This window comes from Eulemur rufifrons, chromosome 5 (assembly GCF_041146395.1).
Source record: "Eulemur rufifrons isolate Redbay chromosome 5, OSU_ERuf_1, whole genome shotgun sequence".
In the NCBI taxonomy this organism is placed as follows: Eukaryota; Metazoa; Chordata; class Mammalia; order Primates; family Lemuridae; genus Eulemur; species Eulemur rufifrons.
This window is the reverse complement of record NC_090987.1, coordinates 19,020,716-19,041,644: the sequence shown is the minus strand read 5'-3', so window position 1 is coordinate 19,041,644 and position 20,929 is coordinate 19,020,716. Positions and strand designations below refer to the sequence as shown.

Here is a 20,929-nt window from a genome sequence, read left to right as displayed (position 1 = left end):
GCAGTGTACAATGCAACAAAATACAAAATACATGCTTGGTGAACATTCGTTCATATCTACAAGACGGCAGCTAGAGATTAGGTTTCAATACTGACATTTAACTATCCTACAAGCAATTAGCATTACATCATAATATGCCATCAAGGCAATTTTTTATACTGAAAAAATCAAAATAAAAACCGTTATTTGTAAACTTTTATACGAAATGTAACTCTTCAAGTGGAAATAAAAAATAAAATCTGTCTATTTACTATTGAATACACATAGGATTTCAATTTTCGGTATACTGAGAAAAAAAGCTCTTTTGTGTTGGGAAAATAACGCTTCAAAAAATAATTAGTAGAAAAACCCACCAAGTATAATGTTTTGTCCTTTCAATGCCAGCACAGATTTGGGAACATACTGAGGATGAGTTATAGACATCCACAGGTGAAATGTACAAGCATATTTTAAAGAAATCTTTCCTTGTGATTGGAAATAGTTTTGAAATGAAGTAAACTGATTGGAGGTCGTCACAGCTGCTTTTGTGAATTATGCCAAGGGCATTATTATCCCTTTCTCCCCCCCTCCCCTAAATTACTAAAAAATAAAAATATATTTATAATGTGCAAGACAAATATGGATTAAACATAAAATGTTTCACATTTTGATCTATAGTCTAAAAATTAATTAATAGCTTGATCAGACTAATGAATGGAATGTTCGCATCCTCAATTATTAGCCAATATAGGTGCCACCCCAAAGCCCTTCCTGATACGGGAAAACCCAGGTGGCCATTTCCACATCCACCAAGGGAGGCAATGGGTAGGAATTCACAATTGCATTCCTGATCCACTGATCATACCAGCCTTGAGCACTCTGGGCGAGATGAAGGTCAATGTAGCAGTTTTGTCCCAAATTATAACCAGTGATCTAGTAAACTGCCATCAGCCCTATTATTACCAATAAGTAATCACAATGCATTAAAAAGTGACTTGCAATCCTGCAGAATTAGGCATAAGTTGTTGTAAAATAAAAAACAAACAAACCTGTTTTGTCAAAACTGGCAGTGTAAAGAAGGCAGCACTGGAAGTGTCTGAATCATCTGTAATGCCAAGTACCCTCCATAAACTCTTAATGTGGTTAGGCTTTGGGACCCACTGTTTTGAAATCTTAGACGTATACACTTTCTCATAGGCTCACACAACCTATGATTATCTTCACTCAGCCAAGTTGAACTTCAGCTTTAGCAATTCTTAGATAAGCTATGTCTCTGGGTCTATAGGACAGTATTAATAATTCAAACCAAACTAACAGACAAGAGACCACTTAGGTTTAGTGTTACCATAGCAGCCTTTTATAAGTTTACTAACAACTTTAGCCTAATCCCAATAAAGCCTGATAACAGTCATAAGAATTCATTAGGAAGTTTACTGGGGGGTACCATTATACCCATGCCTTTACGAGTCCATATAGAGATATAGTATTTATGTATATATATATAGTTAAGAGTGAATTTGGATTGCCTGAGTAACAGCTGTCTGGCAAACTGGACATGATGGCGTTCTCTTTTCACAGATCTTGTTGGCACATTCCATGCAGAAGAGGTTGTGGCCACATGGAACTAGGGCAGCAATAACTTCATTCTCAAAGCAAATCACACAGTCGTGCTTTCGTCTTGATTCTGGAGGTGAGCTAGAGGTGGAGCCACCATTGGAAGAGGAGTAACTATTGGTACCATTAGAAAAAGCAGGGATGTATATTGGAAGGCCAACATGGTTGCCTGTACTAGGTGGGTCGCTCCTAACCCTCCGAGCAAGTGGGTGTTCTATGCTCTCAGGAAATGTAGGAGACAGACGAGGAGTAGATGGCTGACTTCCTCTGCGCTGAGTCTTCATGTTACTAGAGGGATCACTCCCAAAGCCAGAAAGTGGGTTAACTGGTTCAAACGGAGTCCAGATAGTTTGAGCAGATGTTGGTAAAGAGTCAAAGGCAGGAGAGTCAACTGCAAGATCTTCTGAGCCTACAGATGGTAGTGTATCTCCAAACCAAAAGTTTCCTGTACTAAATGGGCTTGTTGGACTAAAGTCAGCCAACCTATTGCTTCCAAAGTAGGAATCTGTAGAACCACTTCCTAGAGAACTAGAACTATCATTTCGATAATTGGATATCATTCTTGCTCGGCTAGGAGGAACAGGATTGGAGGAGAGCCACGCAGAGCCCAGAGTGCCACCTTCAAAGCTTACATCGGTACCATTGTAATGGAAATCATTCTCTTCGTTGAGCTCTATATAGTTTCCTGTACGCATGGCAATATGCATTTCTATTTCTTCCCGTGCTCGGTCAACATTTTCGGGCATCCCGGTCACTTCAAAAACAGGCTCCTTATCTCTGCTTGGTGTTACTATGTACGTGTGGGTCTGCTGCTGAATTCTTTTAATAGTTGCTCCTTTGGGTCCAACCACTAATCCCACCACACGGTAGGGAACCCTGACTTGGACGGTGGTTTGACCAGGCAGATTAGGACTACATGACAATCCTCCCAGGGCAGGGCCATTTTTGTTTCGAGATGCACGAATCATGGAGAAGTGCTCTGCAGCTGACAGGATTTCTCTTTTGGCCATGGCAACATCTTCTTTCCGTCCAGTGACAACGAAGATGGGCTCTTCACCGCGGACAGGTGTCTTGATATACGTGTTTGTCTTGGCTCTCAGTGCTTTAATTTTACAACCTGTTAGAAAGAAAACATTTTGTAAGCATCAACATCTCTTATAAAGACAAATCACAGAAAGTGCCTTTTAACCTTAACATACGGTTAGCAGGCAATTTTCATTTTATTTTATTAAGTTTTAGAGTTTGTTCTTTCAAACTAATCACATGATGATAAAACTCCTAATTCCACTAATGCTCCTAGATCCAGAGGTTTACTTGTCTGGTGATCCTTCATTTGAAAAGAGGTGGTACCTCTACTGGGAGGTTTTGACTCACTCAAGTTAGGCATTATCATTTTCTTCCTCTCATTATTAGAAATTACAAATGACGCATGAAGTAGCCTATACAGATAAGTTACACCATGAGTGGGGGTTTGATTTTCAGAACGTGCAGGGAGTTGGTGGCAAAGAAAAACAGTAACAGGCATGTGAGACATTTAATACCTATTCTCACTTAATCTACACAACAACTCTTAAGAACCAGACTATTACACTATTATACTCTTTTTATTGCTAAAGAAACTGAAGTTATACAGAAAAACTGAAGAACTTGTCAAAGTTCACACAGCTAGTAAGAAGCAGAGCCAGAGTTAAACCCAGTCTGGCTTCAAAATCTTTTCATAATTTCCCATTTTAACCAACTTTCTTTAAGTAATCACAGATTACTAGTGCCAACTGTGTAAGATTAGAGGGCTTCACACTGCAACCTAAAAATGCCAAATATATAACTAAGGCATGTATGTCTGGGGTCATACTTTTCAAAAATCCGAACTTGAAGCTTGCCAGAATAGATTTGTTCTCATGAATGTATCATGCTATCCTAGTGCCTCAAAATAAACACATAGGTGCTATTGAAGATAAATGTCACAATTTGAGCAGGTCTTTTTCTTAAAACTTTCCCTTCCTTTTTTGTCCCTAATAAATTAATAATGTGCTTAACTCCTGCTAGTCCTTCAGATTTTAGGTTAGATGCCTCAATCCTCTCCAATGCTTCCTCTCCCCAAGAACCAGTTTGTGTGCCCTTCCTGAGCATTCCCAAAGGACTGGGTGGTTGTCTACAGAGGTTGAGTATCCCTTATCCAAAAGGCTTGGGAATGGAAGTGTTTTGGATTTTGGAATATTTGTGTTATATCTGCTAGACAAGCACCTGTAATCAGAAAATCCCAAATGCTCCAGTAAGTATTATGTTGGTGCTCAAAAGCTGATTTTGGAGCATTCTGGATTTCAGACTTGGGATGCTCAAGCTGTATCTGTTTTTGCTCCACAATAGAAAATGAATTAGAAGACCAGAGCAACAAAAATTCTGTTACCTACTTACCATTTATATAGGCTAAATGTCCAGGAGACTCCCTCATTCAGCACAGTGTTTTCTTGGGACTGAGAATTGAGATCACTTTTCATTGGCCAACATATGACTGATGGAGATGCCTAAGCAATTCTGACAGGGATGTATGAACACATAACTGGCCATGCCCTATACTCTGGGGAGTTATCGGCATTATTTGAATACATAAGTTTACCTGGGCTACAACTTGACAAGGCGGCAGTCTGCTGTAATTACATTCCTAACAACAGACAGTCCTGATCATCCTACAGAAGAACACTGGGCAATTTCTATTAAGGACAAAGGGAGAATTAGCCTAAGGGTCTAGTGTTGGTCCCTTTCAACCCTTACTAATACTGGCCATTAGAAAACGGAATTAAAAACCTTTCTAAATAAATACTTCTGAGACTATAAGCAACTGTCAGTCATACCTTAGAATATTTTCTGTTTAATACCTAGTAGGTATATAGTATTAACTAAGGAAATATGCTTAAAGGTCCACAGAACACTATCTGGCCTATGGGTGGTACTAATAGGTGTTTTTTAATACATGTCTCACTAGATAGAGAAAATGTTTTGAGCTTGGACCACTCTGAGATAGGGGAGAAAGACAGGCCCCCTCTACCCAAAAGGGTCATGTGCTTATTAGGTTTTATGCATTAGGGGAAAGAGGTAACAGGAATACAGCAAAGCCATGGCCTTTTAAGCCACTGCCAATAAAAACAGAAGTATTTCTTCTCTCCTCTAAATTTTATAACAGTTTTAACACAGTACTCTAAATTCAGATTAGGACTATAGGAAACCTCACCAAACATAACATTGTTTCTATAGAAACATATTCTGAGTTCCAAACAACATGTGATTTCTAGAATATGAATACATTCTAAAGTTGGGGACTATACGAATAGGTATTAAAGTATTGAGAAAGGTGATACAAACTAAAGGAGAAAAAAAGAGTTCTGTTTTATAATTTTGTGAGTAAGGGAGGTAAACTTTTGAAGTATTTTAGATTGAGTTTCTACTTGAAAATTCAAAGACACTTTTAAAAATCATTTAAGAATTTATAATCCCAGAAGCCACAAAAGTACTGATAAATTAGACTGTATTTTTTAAAATTGCTACATGGCAAAAGTCACCAAAAACAAAGTAAAAAACTAAAATATAACCCATCTCACAAATGGCTAATTTCTCTTTTACACACACACACCCCTCCCCTACAAATCAAACCACCAAAAGCCCAACAGAAAAATACGCAAAAGAAACAGCTTGCAGAATATACAAATGACTCTGAAGATGGAAATTTCCATTTTCACAGGAATTGGGCTATTATTTTCCACCTAAAAGATTGTCAAATATCAAAAACCTTACAATACTAGTTAAAAGCTCATATTTAGCTAGTGAGATTATAAACTACCTGTTCTGGAGGGCAGTTTGTAATATTTATCAAATTACAAGTACATACACCCTGTGCCCATCCAATCCCACTTGTAGAATTGATCCTGTGGAAATACTTGCACAAGTGCAAAATGACCTCTGTATTTTATTACTCATTGTTTGGATTAGCTTGAGTCTGGTACAGGTATATAATGGAATACTATGCACTCATAAAATTGGTTGACTTAGGGGGACACGGTAAGAGGGAAGATTTAGTATATTCTTATTTCTTAAATTTTGAGCCATACAATGTATCACCTTTTCAAGGAAATATGATTAAATTAGAAAAACAAATCAGATATAAAGAAAAAATACATTTTACTAGCCTTGGCATATTAATTAGACTTTTGGCTAGTACTACTGAGATTACAGTCCCCCACCCGCCCCCTGGCTTATCCACAATTTTGCTTTCCGTGTCTGAGTTACTCACAAGTCAACTGCAGTCCAAAAATAGGTGAATATAGTACAATATTTGGAGAGCGAGAGACCACATTCACGTAACTTATTACAGTACAATGTTATATAACTTTTTTATTATTAGTTGTTGTTAACCTTTTACTTTGCCTTATTTATAAACTTTATTATGAATATATATAGGAAAAAACATAGTATGTTTATACAGGGTTCAGCACTATCCCCAGTTTCAGCCATCCACTGAAGGTCTTGGGAACGCATGCCCTGAAGATTAGGGATAATCCCTGTACATGAACAGCAGGGTAAATGATTTCATAACCTCAAAGTAGAACAAGGTTTTGTGGCTGTAAAATGTAAGAACACTTGTTTTCTTACAGCTGCAGATAAAAACATGGCAAGCTGTACTCAAGGTAGTCAACGGGCAGAAGCCTAGACCAGTTAGTTTAGATGTCAAAAATTAGGATAGCACTAACAACTTTCACAGCTATAATTTTATCTTGATTTGGAAGTAAATTCCCCAAATAAAATGTCCCAACTTACCCCACTGGTATAGAAGCCCATTTCCCCTTCCTACATCACTGTTGCTGGGGCTGTGTTTCACCTTAAAACCCTATTAGCTGCAACCAGAACTCTGGTCCTATCGTTCCCTGGTGTAGCAGGATTCTGCCTTGCTTCTCCAGGGTAAAGGGAGCCTCTCCTAGCTTTAGCAATTAGGAACAGACGTCCTCTGCTGCTGGGAGAGGAGCCGAAAGAAAAGGAATTTAAATAATGGTATCTTCAGTGTTTTGCAAACCATTGGTTGTAATATCAGTTTAGTGGGTTGCATAAAAAAGAATTGAATGTGTTCCAAATGTTTTAGTGAAGTATGTGTACAATGGGATGCAATGTTGTTCTTTTTGCTGTGGGCTACAGTCAGAAAAGTTTAAAACCATTAGAGTAGATCATCTTCAAGGCCATTTTCTAGTTCTATAAAACACGTGAAATGATGTACTTACTACAAAAGAACCAGTGTAGTAAAGCGGGAGGAGTGTGGAGTTGTTGAGAAGACCTAGGTTTACAGATGAAATTTCTTATATAGTTGAAAATTCTGCTCTATTGACACCTAAAGTAGCTTATGGAGGCCAGAGAATGCAGATTTATTTATAACACTAAAATTTAAAAAGCCATTTATTCTAGCCACTAGAAACATATCTTGGACGCCCACAGCAGGATTCTGCAAGGTTTTTTTTTGTTTGTTTTTGTTTTAAACCGTAGTTCACTTGGGTGGTAGCAAAAAGACCACATGGCCTATCTATACCATTTGTTCCCACTTTCCAATAGAAAAAACAGTATGTGATAAAAAACCGAGTTAACATTTAGGTCACCAGTAGTCTATAATTAAGCAGAAAATACAAGTCCATGGAGCTGTTCATCATTCACCACTAAATCCTTAAAAATGCACTTGCATTCATGGATAGTGTAGTAGGCAGAATTCTAAGATGGCCTCCCAACATTCCTGGCCCCAGTTGCTTGTAATGACAGGACCGAGTTTCCTTGCTGGCTGTCAGCTGAGGGCCATTCCCAGCTTCCAGAGGCCACCTACATTTCTTGGCTTGTGACTCCCTTCCTTCATCTTCAGAGCCCGCCATGGAGGTCCTGTCCTCCTTCATGTTTCAAATCTCAGGCCCAGCTGGGAAAGGCTTTCTGCTTTTAAGGACTCATGTGATTACACTGGGCCCACCCCGATGATCTCTGACAACCAACCCACAGCAAGGTCCATACTCTTTATCATATTTGCATAAAACATCTACAAAGTCCCTTTTGCCAAATGAGATAACATATTCACAATTCCTGTAGTATTAAGGTATGGGCATCTTTGGGTGTATAGGATTATACGTCTGCCTACCACATTACCTTTTTCCTTTCCTCCAATTATTTTCCCTTTCTTCTAAATACCTAGCTTTTAAATCCCAATCCAGGAATAGTAAGTAACCCAATGGCTAGGGTAGTGGATAGACACAAGATAGGGTCAGGAAAGGTTTGGGGAATCATAGGCATTGGAATAGGGTAAAAGGATAGTTTAAAATCAAACAGGAAGAAAAGAAATATATAAGCCAGGTGTTGACAACAACTCTTACAGGTGACTGCATTTATGTTGGGAGGTGAGTGGTTTGGTAGGTGATGCACAAGTAAAAGCTGGCCTCCACTTGTCCTAAGGGCTTTGACAAGGTGTTCCCAGCTAAATCACTGGTAGGGACCCAAGAGCATTTCACCAATTGTGAGATGGATAAAGTTCATTTCAGCCTAATGGCTGAACTTACCCATTCAAATGTTAAATTCCCTATAAGGGTATAGGTGCTACTTCCAGGTAGTATAAAGGATCTATCAACATTTCTGCTCTCAAGGAGCTCAGTCTAGAGGAGAAACAGTAAAGCAATACTGATGTAAGATAACTGGTTTAATGAAAACAGGCATACAAAGCAGTGGAAGCATAGAAAAAGATGACTTTACTGCTTATACTAAATAAAAGGTTTCAAAGGCATTTGAACCGAGGCTTGAAGAAAGTGGTTTGGCCAGGTGGGAGGAGAGCAGAGGGAACTATTAACACAAGTGCAAAAGCAGGGAATCAGGAGTAAGGCACAGCACAGTCAGAGATAATTGTTCAGTACTGTGAGTGCTTCAAGTGAATGGAGAGTAGATGGCAGGGGATACGGCTGGATGGGGAGGGAGAAGTCCTCAATGTCAGGCAAGGGAGGTTAAACTTTATTTTATAAGCACAAAGAATTTTGGGTAGGACTGGTAGGAGCACAAAAAATGCAAAAAAGAGACTTACCTGAAAGGCTATCACAACAACCAGTAGAAAAATGCTGAGAATGAAAGGATGCAAGGTAGGGACTTTGTATGACCATTGTTATGGATACCTTGTGTATTTATTTCAAGTTTTTGTGTTGCTGATTTTTGACAAAGGAGTTTGTTTTCCAGAAATTAAATCCATTATATTTTCCATTCATTTCATAAATTAGCTACATATTAATATATAAGTTGATTTAAGAAAGCACAAACCCTTACAAACACCAAAATTCTGTATGTATTTTCACTTTTGGTAATCCTTCAGGTAGACCTTTTTCAAAAATTTCCACCTAAGAGGCTTTGTTTTCAAGGGGAAAGGATGCTACTGGGAAATCATGACACTCACTCTTTAATAAAAATGGGGAGAAGGGAGTTAAACTCCGTTGAGTAGCTCTTTTTACCTTCAAGGAAAATAAAACTCCATGGCCTGATATTAAATTCTGTCAGCCCCTGCCCACATTAAGTGGCTATATAACCTATCTTCTCCCAGACTTTATCATCTCCTAAACATGTCTTGTTCCTCTTCTATCTGCTTAGGTATTTCCTTAAATAATCTGGAGAACTCTCCTATCACACTCCCTTCCTCTCTGAGTTACCTGAGTAACAAATGTGGCCACTTGGAAAAGATAAAATTGTACACGTGAAAAGCTCTATGAACTCAAGAATAATATAAACATAGGTATAACTATTATAGCTATCACAGATGAATCCTTCCAGTTCAAAGGAAACAATATAAGGAAAAAAAACCGTGATCATCTACAGGACTGGGAACTTGTTTTGACCTTACATCATTCAAACTCCAGGTCTTTTCCAATGCTTATATTTTTTAATCAATCCCTCCTCTCCTAGGAAATGCACAGTCATCTATTCCTTTCCCGAAGTCTAAAAAAGCACTTGGGACAATCAGATACTATTATATTTTGCATGCATATATCTGTTCTTTCCTCAAGGAAAGATTGGTAGAGTAACAGTTGGGAACATGAAACTTTGGATAGACCATCACTAACCAGCTTTGTGAAATTGAATAGGTCACTAAACCTTACCTGTCCTTCATGTGTAAGGGACTATGATTATAGTTACTTGCCTCATTTAGTTGTTGCAAGGATCAAACAAAATACTGTATTAAAAATGCTTACTATATTGTCATTCAGTTAAGTACTCAGTAAAGGGTAGTTTTTATTTTATTTATTTTTTTTGGTAACTATTCCTCACTCCCCACCTTTCCCAAATGAGTATTTCCTAAGTAACCTCAGCTAATATCTGAGACTGGACTTAGCTTTGAAATAGTAGAAATTTATAGAGCACTTGTCAGTTTTCTGAGCTCTTTCCCAGATACATTCTCATTTAATCATCATAATAGAGTGCTTTAGGAAGGCCAGGAAAGAGCTTAACTGAATTGTTCAAGATCTCCCAGCTATAAAGCCAGATCTCAAACCCAAGTTGTCTTAATTCCACATTCCTTTCACTATTCTACAGTATTTTCTCCTAAAAGTATAACACTACATGTTTCAAAACAGATTAGAATGGATGAGGGGGGAGATAGTATTACTTAACGATTTTACATATAATGAGCACTTTTCACTTGACAAGAACTCAATTTCAGTATTATATTTTCAAAGATTGATGAACATCAGCCAAGTCCCAATAAGTATACAATTTAATTCAACATCTTAAGTAATAAATAGTTTAAGAATGCAACGTAGTCCCTAAATGTATAATACAGAAATATTAGCTTTCCTTTCCAGGGTGCAAGCATCCTTGTAGCTCTTCTAAGGTCAAAATTCTCCAAATTTTCTTAGGAAAATTGTCTCACTTTAGGGATTACTACAACAGTACTTCAAACAGCTTCATTATTTTATTTTTATTATCAGCTTACATATGGACATCTAATGCCTTCAATCAAGTAGCATCTTCTGTCCTTCAAACAAAAGCTCAGAACAACTTGAGCTTGACTGGCTCTTTTAAATAAAAAGCTGGGCATAAAGGCAAAAGGGAAGAAAACTCTAATTAATGCAATATGGAAAATCAATGATAAATAGTAAAACGACATGCTTCTAATCCAACAATTCAGTTCAATAAATAAACAACACGTATCTACTTTGTTTCAGGTACTTTAACTGATGTTAAGGATGCAAAGATGACTAAGATTCAGTTCTGTTTTTATTGACTTGTATCAACCTCAGGCATCAAAAGTATTTAGTGCCAGTCCATGTTCATGCGCAGATATACATCTGTCATTTTCTTTTCTTATATTGTTGTTGGTGGTCAAATCTACTAAATTCTTGCTGATTTTTGTCTGCTTGTTCTACCTCTTACTGAGACAAGACTGTTGAAGTCTTGATCTGGTAGCTTGAGACCTTAGGAAAGTTGCTTATACCTCCACAGACCTGTTTCTTTATCTGTCTGGTGGAAATAACAATGGATTAAATGAGATGTTACATGTAGTTTTACATAGTACCTGACACACATGTTAAAACAAATGAACTGATTTTCTATAGGGAGTTAAAAACATATAAAGAATCTATCTTCAAAAGATAAAATATATTTAGATTGTGAAAAACATGTTAAGATATTATGAACTTTGCAAAAATGGAAAGATATGAAGTCAACCTAACTGGTAATTTGAAATCTGGTTTACTTTTGTATGATTTTAGGGACTCTCTATGGACAAAAATCAGAATATAAGACCCATGACAGATCACCTAGTTCAATCTCATTTTATACATGAAGAAAATCAAAGCCTAAAATTACCCAAAGTTACAAACTAGTGACTCCTAAATCGCCACCCTCCCAACCTGCCTTATTTTCCTACTTGAATTTTGTAACCGGAGAATTCCCTGCACGTACAAGGTATTTTAACAAATACAGGTTAAATGAAATCTAAAAATTTCTCTTCCTTTTCACTTATTTTAGACAATAAGATAAAAAATATTTAATGAAAAGGTTTTTATTTGGCCTTTCAGTAAAGCTGAAACAACCAGAAGGTGTAAATTAGAGATAAAAGGCAGAACAATTTTCCTAACTGGGAGCTTTAAATTACGTTCATGCCCTTTAGAGGATGTTAACAGAAACCTTAGCATTATCTCAGTTTAGGTACCATATAATGGTATCTTCCAGATTTATTTGTAAATGATTCTCTTCCAGAATAGCTTAGCTCTTTGCCAGGAAATACATTTCCAAAGCCCTGACTTTAAATAAATTTTAAGATATATCATAAACTTAAAAAAATATAAATAAATAATTTAGTTAGTGGTATACCCTAGGAAAACTTATACCATGCATTTACACTAATGATATCTTCTCAAACTTGATCCTCGAAACAAATGGGGAGAAGGAGCAAATCGGAAAAGTAGATGGAACAGATTTTTTTTCCCAAGAAAGGAAACTGAGGGTAAGAGAAGTTAAATGTTATTTGTCCAAGGTCACAGGCAACAAGTGGTGAAACTCAAGTTTTCTAACTTCAAGTTCAATGTCCTTTTCTACAGTATACTACATGGTACCTGTGGAAAGTCATAAGGCAAAGGGGAAAAGAGAGTGGCATAGAAAAGGGGAACAATAAAAATGTAAGCTCCAAATGTAAAAGCATTTTACATTGGTAACTATTTGGGGAAATCTTCTAGTTGCTGGGAATCATTCCCTTCCCGTCCCCTTTCAATCAAGTTCAAGACCAAATTCTTCATGCTTACCTTCTACTACCATCTGCAGTTTCCATTAAAGAATTTTCTTTATTATTTTATGGCCTAGTCTTATTATTCCATGGTACAGTTTTACTTGTGGTCAAATCAGGCTTCCCCACATCCAATAAACCGTACTCCTTACTTACTCAACAAAGGCAACAAACCATGAAACTTGAATTGTCCTTAAATCCCAAACACTGGCATCAAAGAAGTTCTATAGTTACTCAGTGTAACCTAAAATTCCCCAAATCAGTCATAGAATAAAGACTTGAACTACTCAAATAGGATTAGGCTATGCATATATTCAATTTAGTATAATTGGGCTCAGTAATTCTAACATTAGAAAATTATTTTAAAGCCTTAGATATCAGATTTAATCTTTCCCAATCTTTACATAGTAACTAATGATAGCATGGGGAAGAAGTTAAAACGAAACATACAAATTATGGTATCTCAGCCATCTGGGAAGCCTTAAGGATGCAGTTTAATAAAAAACATATCACTATAGAATCACCTGAATATCAGTGGGGATTTAAAATAATTGTTTATGATCTATTTGGAACTTCCTAAAGAAGCTTACAATTAAAAAAAAATTAAAATCTAGTATCCTATTTAGATACTGACAGTTATTTAGTAGCTTATAAAAATTATCATTTATTTTTTCATTTTGAGTTTAAATTACAAGTTCCATATAGCAGAAATTACCTTGTGTAAAATTCTGTAACAATCGTATAAATTATAAAATAGTACTGTGGTAATCATAGCTGCTCACTAGTATCTTGGCTCTGTGCACATGGTTGTAATGTACTTTCTTGCCCATTTGAAATTAGGTGTGGCCAGATAACTAGCATTGATTAATGAAATATAAGCAGATGTGGTTTTACTTCCAGGTCTAACATTTAAAGACCAGCGTATGCTACGCCAGCCTTTCATCCTCTAGCATAGGGGAGAACAGTAACACTTGAGATGGTGGCTACTCCATTGGCCTGTGTCTCTGAATCACTAAAACGAGCAGAGCCCCTGTGAACAAAAAACAAACCTTGGTTGTTTTAACATTGCGATGTTGAAGTTCTTTGTTACCACAGCATAATTTAACCCTATCTCGACAGAAGTGCCAGGTATCTATCAGGCATTTAGATATCAGTTGGTTCTAGTTCTATTACATTAAAAGAATATAATGTGTGAAAATGTCTGCTAAAGCTGAAAAAAGGTGAACATGATTAAACGGAGTGGTTCTAAATTAATCTCGATTTACCTGAACAAAAGTTATATGTGCCTATCACTTATAGCTTCATATGTCAATTTATTTGTGTATCATTCAGATACTCTATAGAGTTATTGCAGATATAATTATGCTCAGCTGCAGAAGAGGAATCTGAAGCCTAGGGAGTTTCAATGACTTGTCTAAGATTACGAAGTGAGTTAGCAGCACAGAATGATCATCCTTCAGGAATATCAATTTCTGATTGCCAGCTCTTTATAATACACCACAGCTCAACAGACACTGTTAACAGGCAATTTGGTGTTGCTTATAATATATAGTTTTATATTAAAATACATATACTAAAACATTTCTGTATTGAATTTAAGGCAAAGTATTAACTTCCCATAAGTATTCAAAACCAAACCAGCAATATATTAAGTATTATCTCATAACTAAATTCTACCTTTCCTTGAAAACTTAAGATGTAGAGAAGAATCACCTAGAATTCCAACCCATAAACATTGTTGAAAAATTTTCTAGGCAGATATCTCTAAGAGAAACAAACAGTTCTCAAATACGTGGCTCCCTAGATCATTTTTAGGTTGTTGGTAAGGGGAGTGGGGTGTAGAAAATACACCCTTGGCTGTGCCTGATGGCTCATGCCTGTAATCCTAGCACTTTGGGAGGACAAGGCGGGAGGATTACTTAAGCCCAGGAGTTCAAGACCAGCCTGAGCAACACAGTGAGACCCCATTTTTACAAAAAATAGAAAAATTAGCCAGGCGTGGTGGTGTGCACCTGTAGTCCCAGCTACTCTGGAGGTGGAGGCAGGAGGATCCCTTGAACCCAGGAGTTTGAGGTTGCTGTGGGTTAGGACGCCACTGCACTAGAGAGAGATCCTGCCCTACCCACCAAAAATACACCCTTGAATTGCCACTTTATTTCCCATTTCCTCCCTAGTGAATCAGAATAGTTCATTAGCGGAGTAAGGCAGGAAGAAAATGTAGCAGATTCTCTGCTTATATGCAAAACAATTATAGTAATTTGAACCTTTCCCAAGGGCCCCAGAGCTAATACAAACCATTATCAACTAAATTTAAATTTTAAAGCCTAGAAGAAAAGTTATAATTTTTAAAGCTAGTGTGTATGTATGTATAAAATTACTGACTATAAATGACAGTGAATTTTTAGATACATTAGAACTACACTGTAATGATAACTGTCCCTTCTGGGTAGTAAAAGACACCAAGATTTCATTAAGTAAACTAATTATGACAGTGATGATATTATGTATACTAGAAATACAGTATCCCAAAACTTAGATGATTAGGGCAGAACTTAATCCAGAGTATTTATTAACCTTCCAGAGCAGAATGTCTCAATACTGAAGCAGCAATGTCAAGTGGAACTTTATTTTTCATGTCCAACAAACTGGTCTATATCCAAGTTCTGTTATTTGAGCACATTATCTTTCAGAACTTCACTTTTTACATCTGTAAGATGGTGATAACTGCCTAGCAGGGTTACATGGAACTGGTAAAGTACCTAACATAGGACTTGGCAAAGAGAAGGCCAACAATGCCACCCCTCCCCTATAAAAGAAAAAGACATTGTGCTTTAGCATTACTCCAAAACTGTTTATTCTCATGAAATGTGTATTTCTTCTTGAATAGGAAATTTATGTTCAGTAAGACCAATCTTTTTTTCTCATGGTCACACGTACATACACCTTATTTCAGTTGTTTTGGAGCTTGAAGGGTGGTTCCACCCTAAGAAATTGGGAAAAATTATTGCAAGGATGCATTTAAGACAACTTGAAACAATGTAAAGTGTTAGTTGTTAAAGTGACAATACACACTGCCACTGGGGGTCAGTGGAAACAGAATAGCTCATATAAGGAAGAAGAAAATTTCCAAAATGGTCTAGCTCAGTGATAGTCACAGTAGAGGACAAGAAAATCCACTGGAGTGCAGAAAAAATTAGAACTCCTGTTTCCATCTTTACCTCATGCTTTTAAAATTTTACATATGTTTTAGAATGTATACTAGCATAAGTATGCATACACAAATATCCAGATACTGGGAGTACAAGCTTAAATTTTATTGACAGGGTGTACAATCAAAAACAGCTGGAGATCACTATTCTAGACCATGAGGCTGGAAAACAAACATACACTGTCAACTGAAGCCTACTGAAAATAGTATGAGATACTCATTTATCTTAAACAGTAATATAAAACTTTGGGTTACAAGTCTTTAAACAGCTGAATTTATGACATTTAATATTTATAATGTAGTTAAGAATGGGTATAGACTTCTGCTTTAATTCACTTTTTAGTCTAAATTGGTATCAATGACTGTATAAATTGGAACAAAACCCATTGACTTAAATTAGATTTGTTAACTACTATTGATGTGTCCCCTTCAGGTACTACACTTAAAGAGATGTTGCTAAGTTACAAAATTCGGTGTTAAAAGTCTATTGCCAGTCTTATTTTTGAGGTCCATATTCTAAAACTTCTTTGATTAACTACATCAATAAGCCTCTTTAGTTCCTGGCTTTATTTTACAATATTGTTGGTTTCACAATAGGTGCAAAGCTGAAAAAAACAAGGCCAATTTAGCATTTACAAATGACCACATGCTACTGAGGAGTATAAATAAGAGGTCACTCAGCCAACTTTCATTACTATCAAAAGCAGTTTTTTTTTTAAATAAACACAACGAATTATCACATGCATATGTGTGCACAGGAGTCATACAAAACACGAAAATTCAGTGGTTTGGTTTTTTTGAAAAACGCTGAAAGCAGAGACCGTCTACACCGAATTGCTAGTCTGACTCAGAATTCCTTTTGTCCTGCTCTTTGCTTCAGAGCTTAAGTCACAAATGTCTCCATCTGTGACATAATTATTTCCAAAACCAATTAAGAGATGTCACACAGAAAATTCTGACTTCAGGTAATGAATAAAATGACAGAAATGGGTAATTCTTAAGGATGAAAACTTAGCTTCTCTAAAGCAAACAAGAAAATGAAATGATTTATCCTGGTTTATTCACTTAGGACAGGTTCTCTCCCGTGGGGAAATGATCACACTGTAAAAGGATGTGAACACTGGAAGTCACTGAGTTCTCCATAGAAGTAAATACTTTACAGGTTTTATTACTATGCTGCTAGAGCATGGGGGTGGAAAAGGGGTCAATGATCCACTAGTTCAATGGTTTAAAATAAATAGGAAAGGGGTAAGAGTTTCTGCTTTTTAAGATAAGATAGAGGATAATGACATACTGTCAATTCTGGGAAAATATTAAATGCCAAAAGGAATAGTCAGCAATTTGTCGCCATGTCCTAAGACATAAACAGATTTACATTTCCTTATTAACTAATAAGCACAGCCTGAAGGAAAAAAAAAAAAAAAAAAGGACACAGACAAGACTTATCTCATTTGCTACCATGTAATACATGGTACAAAATATTAATAAAAACTTGGAATTAATTTGATTTATTTTTACATAATGGATTTGTATAAAGATAGTTTATACAATTAAGGATTGTTTTATAGTGTTTTAACAGGTATGATACAGTAAAGGACAAAAGTTTGTATTAAACTAAATCTACAAAATATGTTATCCGGTTCCTCAGTAAAACTGGCATGTAAATGTTCTTTTCCTTTGTTACCCTGGACTGTCACCATAAGCACACTGAACCAACTTGTGCCAAGGAAGTAGCATCTTCACATAGCGTTCAGGATTCTTCATATTCCGGCCTGTACAACTGCATTCCCAGCCTTTCACTACTTCCTTTTACTGACCTTAGATATCAACAAAACTCAACACTACTTGCCAATTACACCTAGAGGTTAGTCCTCCCCACCATTCCTCATGTTGTTAGTCAGTCTTTCTCCAATCTCCATTTGTTAAACTCTTACCCATTCCCCAAGGCCCTCCAAGGATATATGTTCTTACATGTGTAACTTTTTGTTTGTCACTCTAGAGTTAGTGCCATTCCACTGTGTATTAGACTGTTAGCTTCTTAAGGGTAGAAAGTTTGAACCAACTTCACATTCTCAACTCAGTACCATAAACTCAATACCTGGCAAAATACAAGCTTGATACATAACAATCCCTCAATGTTCTTATATGAATGGCCAACTCATTCTGGATCTATAAATTAGTATGTTTTACCTTTATCCTGTGTAGGTGAAATAGGATAATAATCTCCAGGAGAAAACTAAGTATTGTCAAAAACAAACAAGGTATTTGAAACTCATTTACCAGAAGAACTACAAGAATAAACTCCCTTTCAATTGAATGGTTCCAGATTTGAACAGTGCCAATCATCAGGAAGTCTGAAATAAGCTCTTGCTTCTACCCAATTTTCAGATAAGTTTTTCTTATTAAAAACCTACAGGCAAGAAATAAGTCAACTCTGATATGTGAAACCACAATTTCAACAAACCTCTTATTTATGTGTACTTTAGACCACTTGGGAAAGATGAGATCATTTAAGCAGCAGCGCCATCATCTCTTTATTTGACCCCAACAATGCTCTCAACCTAACAGTACAGAGGCATGCATTAGCCAGGCTAAACCATATTGTAATGAGGTGGCAGCAGGTTAATAGCTACCCCTTTAATAAAGGGGGAAAAGCCACATTACAGAGCTTAGGACCTTCCCTAAAAATGTCGGAAAAAGAGGTACTCCAGGCATCCCCTTCCCCCACCTTCACAAATCTACTCCTGGAATCTGAGACATAGGTCCTTTGTCTGAACAATGTGGGAGGAGTCTGTCTGCAGTACTGGTGTGCTGGCAAGAAGAGTAAATTAACTGAAAACTGTATAAACGCATAAAGTTCCTTAATTACCTTACTGTCCAATTTTTCTTCGTCGTGCACACTGAAGTGTTCGAAAAGATAGCCAATGGTGCCTTTTCGAGAGTTTAAATGTAAACGAGAGGAATACAGAAAGATCAACAGAGTTAGGCTGCTCTTCAAAAGCTAAGTTTCTGAATAGCTGAGGGGCTGGGGGATGGTGGTGATGCCGACCATTTGCACACCCCTCTCCTCTCGAGTAAGCTCTATCTATAAGCCTCCATTTCTGTCCATTTCTCCATCTGAATAAGCCGTTGTAAAGGAAGCTGAGCGCTTTTATAAGACACTCGGCTGTGCAAACTTGCAATCTCGAAGCTTTCCGTACACAACACCGAATCCACAACTCCTCTGACCCGACCTTTTACCACCTCACTGAGGTTTCTGGTGACACGCCAACCTGGTGTTCCACGAATACAGCCCAAGTAAAGTGAACTCCACCGGATTGGGTGGCCCGAGAAAGTTCACACTTTTTATCAGGCAAAGCGAGCGGAACAGCGTGGGTTTGCGCAAGGTGACCCACCTTCTCAACTCGTCGACCCTCGGCTCCTCCCAGACCCCTTCACGGTGGACCCGGGGGACTCGCCGGGTTTGCTTTCTCTGCCCCCAGCTCGTATCTTTCGGCTCCCCACCCACGCCCAGGGCCATGCCCAGCTATACCTCCCCACTCCCCACACTTACCCTGGCGGCCGACAATCTCGGCGACATGCTCGGAGCTGGGCACCGGGACGCACTCGGTGGTGTTGACGCTCTTCCTCCGGAGCAGGGCCGCCTGCTCTCCGTTTAGGGCGGCCGCCGCCGCCCCGCAGCCACCGGGGCCGTAGGCGTGGGACAACATCGCCGCCATCATGCCCTGGGCATCGTCCCCTCCATAGAGCACCCCCGCCGCTGCGGCCGCCGCCGCCGCCTCCCGGGCATCGAAGCCGGCGGCGGGCAGCAGCACCGACCCCAGGGACCCGCCCGGGATCGGCTGGGTCTGGGAGGCGGTGGCCGCGGGCGGCGACAGCAGCAGTAGCGACGGCCGGTCCTCCTCCTCTGCTTCCTCCAGCTCCTCCTCCTCTAGCAGTTCTCCGTCCAGCTCCGCTTCCTCCCCCTCCTCCTCGTCCTCCTCCAGCTCCAGCTCGGCCGCCTCTGGGGCCCCGGGCCGGCCGGGCGGAGCCCGCTCCTCTGGAGACAGCCCCGCCGCCCGCCGGGCCTGGCCCTGCGCCGCCGCCGCGGCCCGAAGCGCCGGGGCGCCGGGCTCCGCCGGGCTGGGGTCGTCGAGGCCTAGCACGGCCAGGCGCTCCCTCAGCAGGAGCCCGTCCCCATCGAGCTCTGGGCCGCCCGCGGGCGGCGGCAGCGGCGGCGGCGGCGGTGGCGGGGGCGGCTGCGGCAGGGGGGCCGGGGCCGCCGCCAGGGCCAGGGCCGCGGAGCTGCCGCTCGGCATCGCAGCGGCGCGCTGTCAATGGCGGCGGCGGCAGCGGCCGGGTCAGGCGCGACGGGCGGCGAGCCCCATGGCGGACAGGGCCCGGGCCCCGCTCAGCGCGCAAACACCTTTCCTCTGGGGAGGCGGCGGGGCTGGCGACCCGAGCCGAGGAGCGCCAGGGCCGCCCGGAGACCGGAGAGGGCGGGGTGGAGGGGCAGGGTAAGGAGGCAGAGGTAGGTAACTAGGTGGGTGGGTGGGTGGGGACGGCTACGGGGCGGGCTGGTGGAGGTGGCAGCGGCTCCCCTCTCAGGGTTTCTTTTGTTTCATGGCCTTAACCAGCCCCCGGCGCGCGCGGCGGCGGCGGCGACGCCCCACGCCGCTCACCAAATGAAGCCGGCGCGCTCTGATTGGCTGCTTTTAATCCCGGGGAGCCCGCCCTCTCCTCCCTCAGCTTTCCAACTCCTTTCCCTAGCCCCACCCCCCGCCCGCGTCTGGGGCCCCGCCCCACCCCTCCCCAGAGCTCTCTGATTGGGTGACTGGGACAAGCCAGCCCCTAAAACCTCCTTCCGTCCTCTCCCCTCCCCCCACCCTCTCTCCCCTTTCCCTACTGGCTCTCGAGGAGCGGGACTGTGATTGTTCGGTTTCACGTCACTCTTTGTGACGTACAGCAGTGGGGGCGGGGAAAAGGAGGCGGACGAAGCGCTGCAGCGGAGGATGAAGCCTGGGGCCCAGCGGGACTTTAGCGCAGGCGCGTGCACTTTACGCGCGCACCTGGGTTCCCTCCCCCATCCCTCCCAACCCTGTAGCCCACCTGGGTGTGTTCTTTTAGGAAAGGCAAAGTGTGAGCGGCCTGGGAGCGGCGCCGCAAGCGTGGGCCCGAGGGCGTTGTTTGCTCAGGTTGAGGAAGAGCTTGCCCCTTTCTGGATAAGGGCCTAAGAACGATCATCAAAGGAGGGGTCATACTTACCTGGCAGGGGAGAGACCATGATCACAAAGGAGGGGCCAGGGAGGTGTCCTCCTATTCTCTAGCGTGGGTAGTTTCCTGAGCCACGTGGCTGCTGGGCCTTCCCTGCTAGACCCGGGGAT

The 20,929-nt window shown here is 40.2% G+C and overlaps 1 protein-coding gene across 1 annotated transcript; it reads right to left on the bottom strand.

The window, feature by feature from the left end:
• Window positions 1-244: 244 nt before the first annotated feature.
• MEX3C (mex-3 RNA binding family member C) lies at window positions 245-19,864 on the bottom strand. Its single transcript, XM_069467987.1, has 2 exons — window positions 19,120-19,864; window positions 245-2,710 (listed from the first exon to the last, which is right to left on the bottom strand). Exons 1-2 carry the CDS (start codon window positions 19,862-19,864, stop codon window positions 1,485-1,487), a joined length of 1,971 nt encoding a protein of 656 aa, XP_069324088.1. The 3' UTR covers window positions 245-1,484.
• Window positions 19,865-20,929: the final 1,065 nt, after the last annotated feature.

What these genes read in the sequence shown, in the direction of transcription:
- MEX3C (XM_069467987.1), bottom strand. Translation starts at nt 19,864, where the DNA reads ATGCCGAGCGGCAGCTCCGCGGCCCTGGCCCTGGCGGCGGCCCCGGCC. An exon ending in CGAGATTGTCGGCCGCCAGG is followed by an intron (nt 2,711 to 19,119) that starts GTAAGTGTGGGG and finishes TCTTTCTAACAG; the next exon opens with GTTGTAAAATTAAAGCACTG.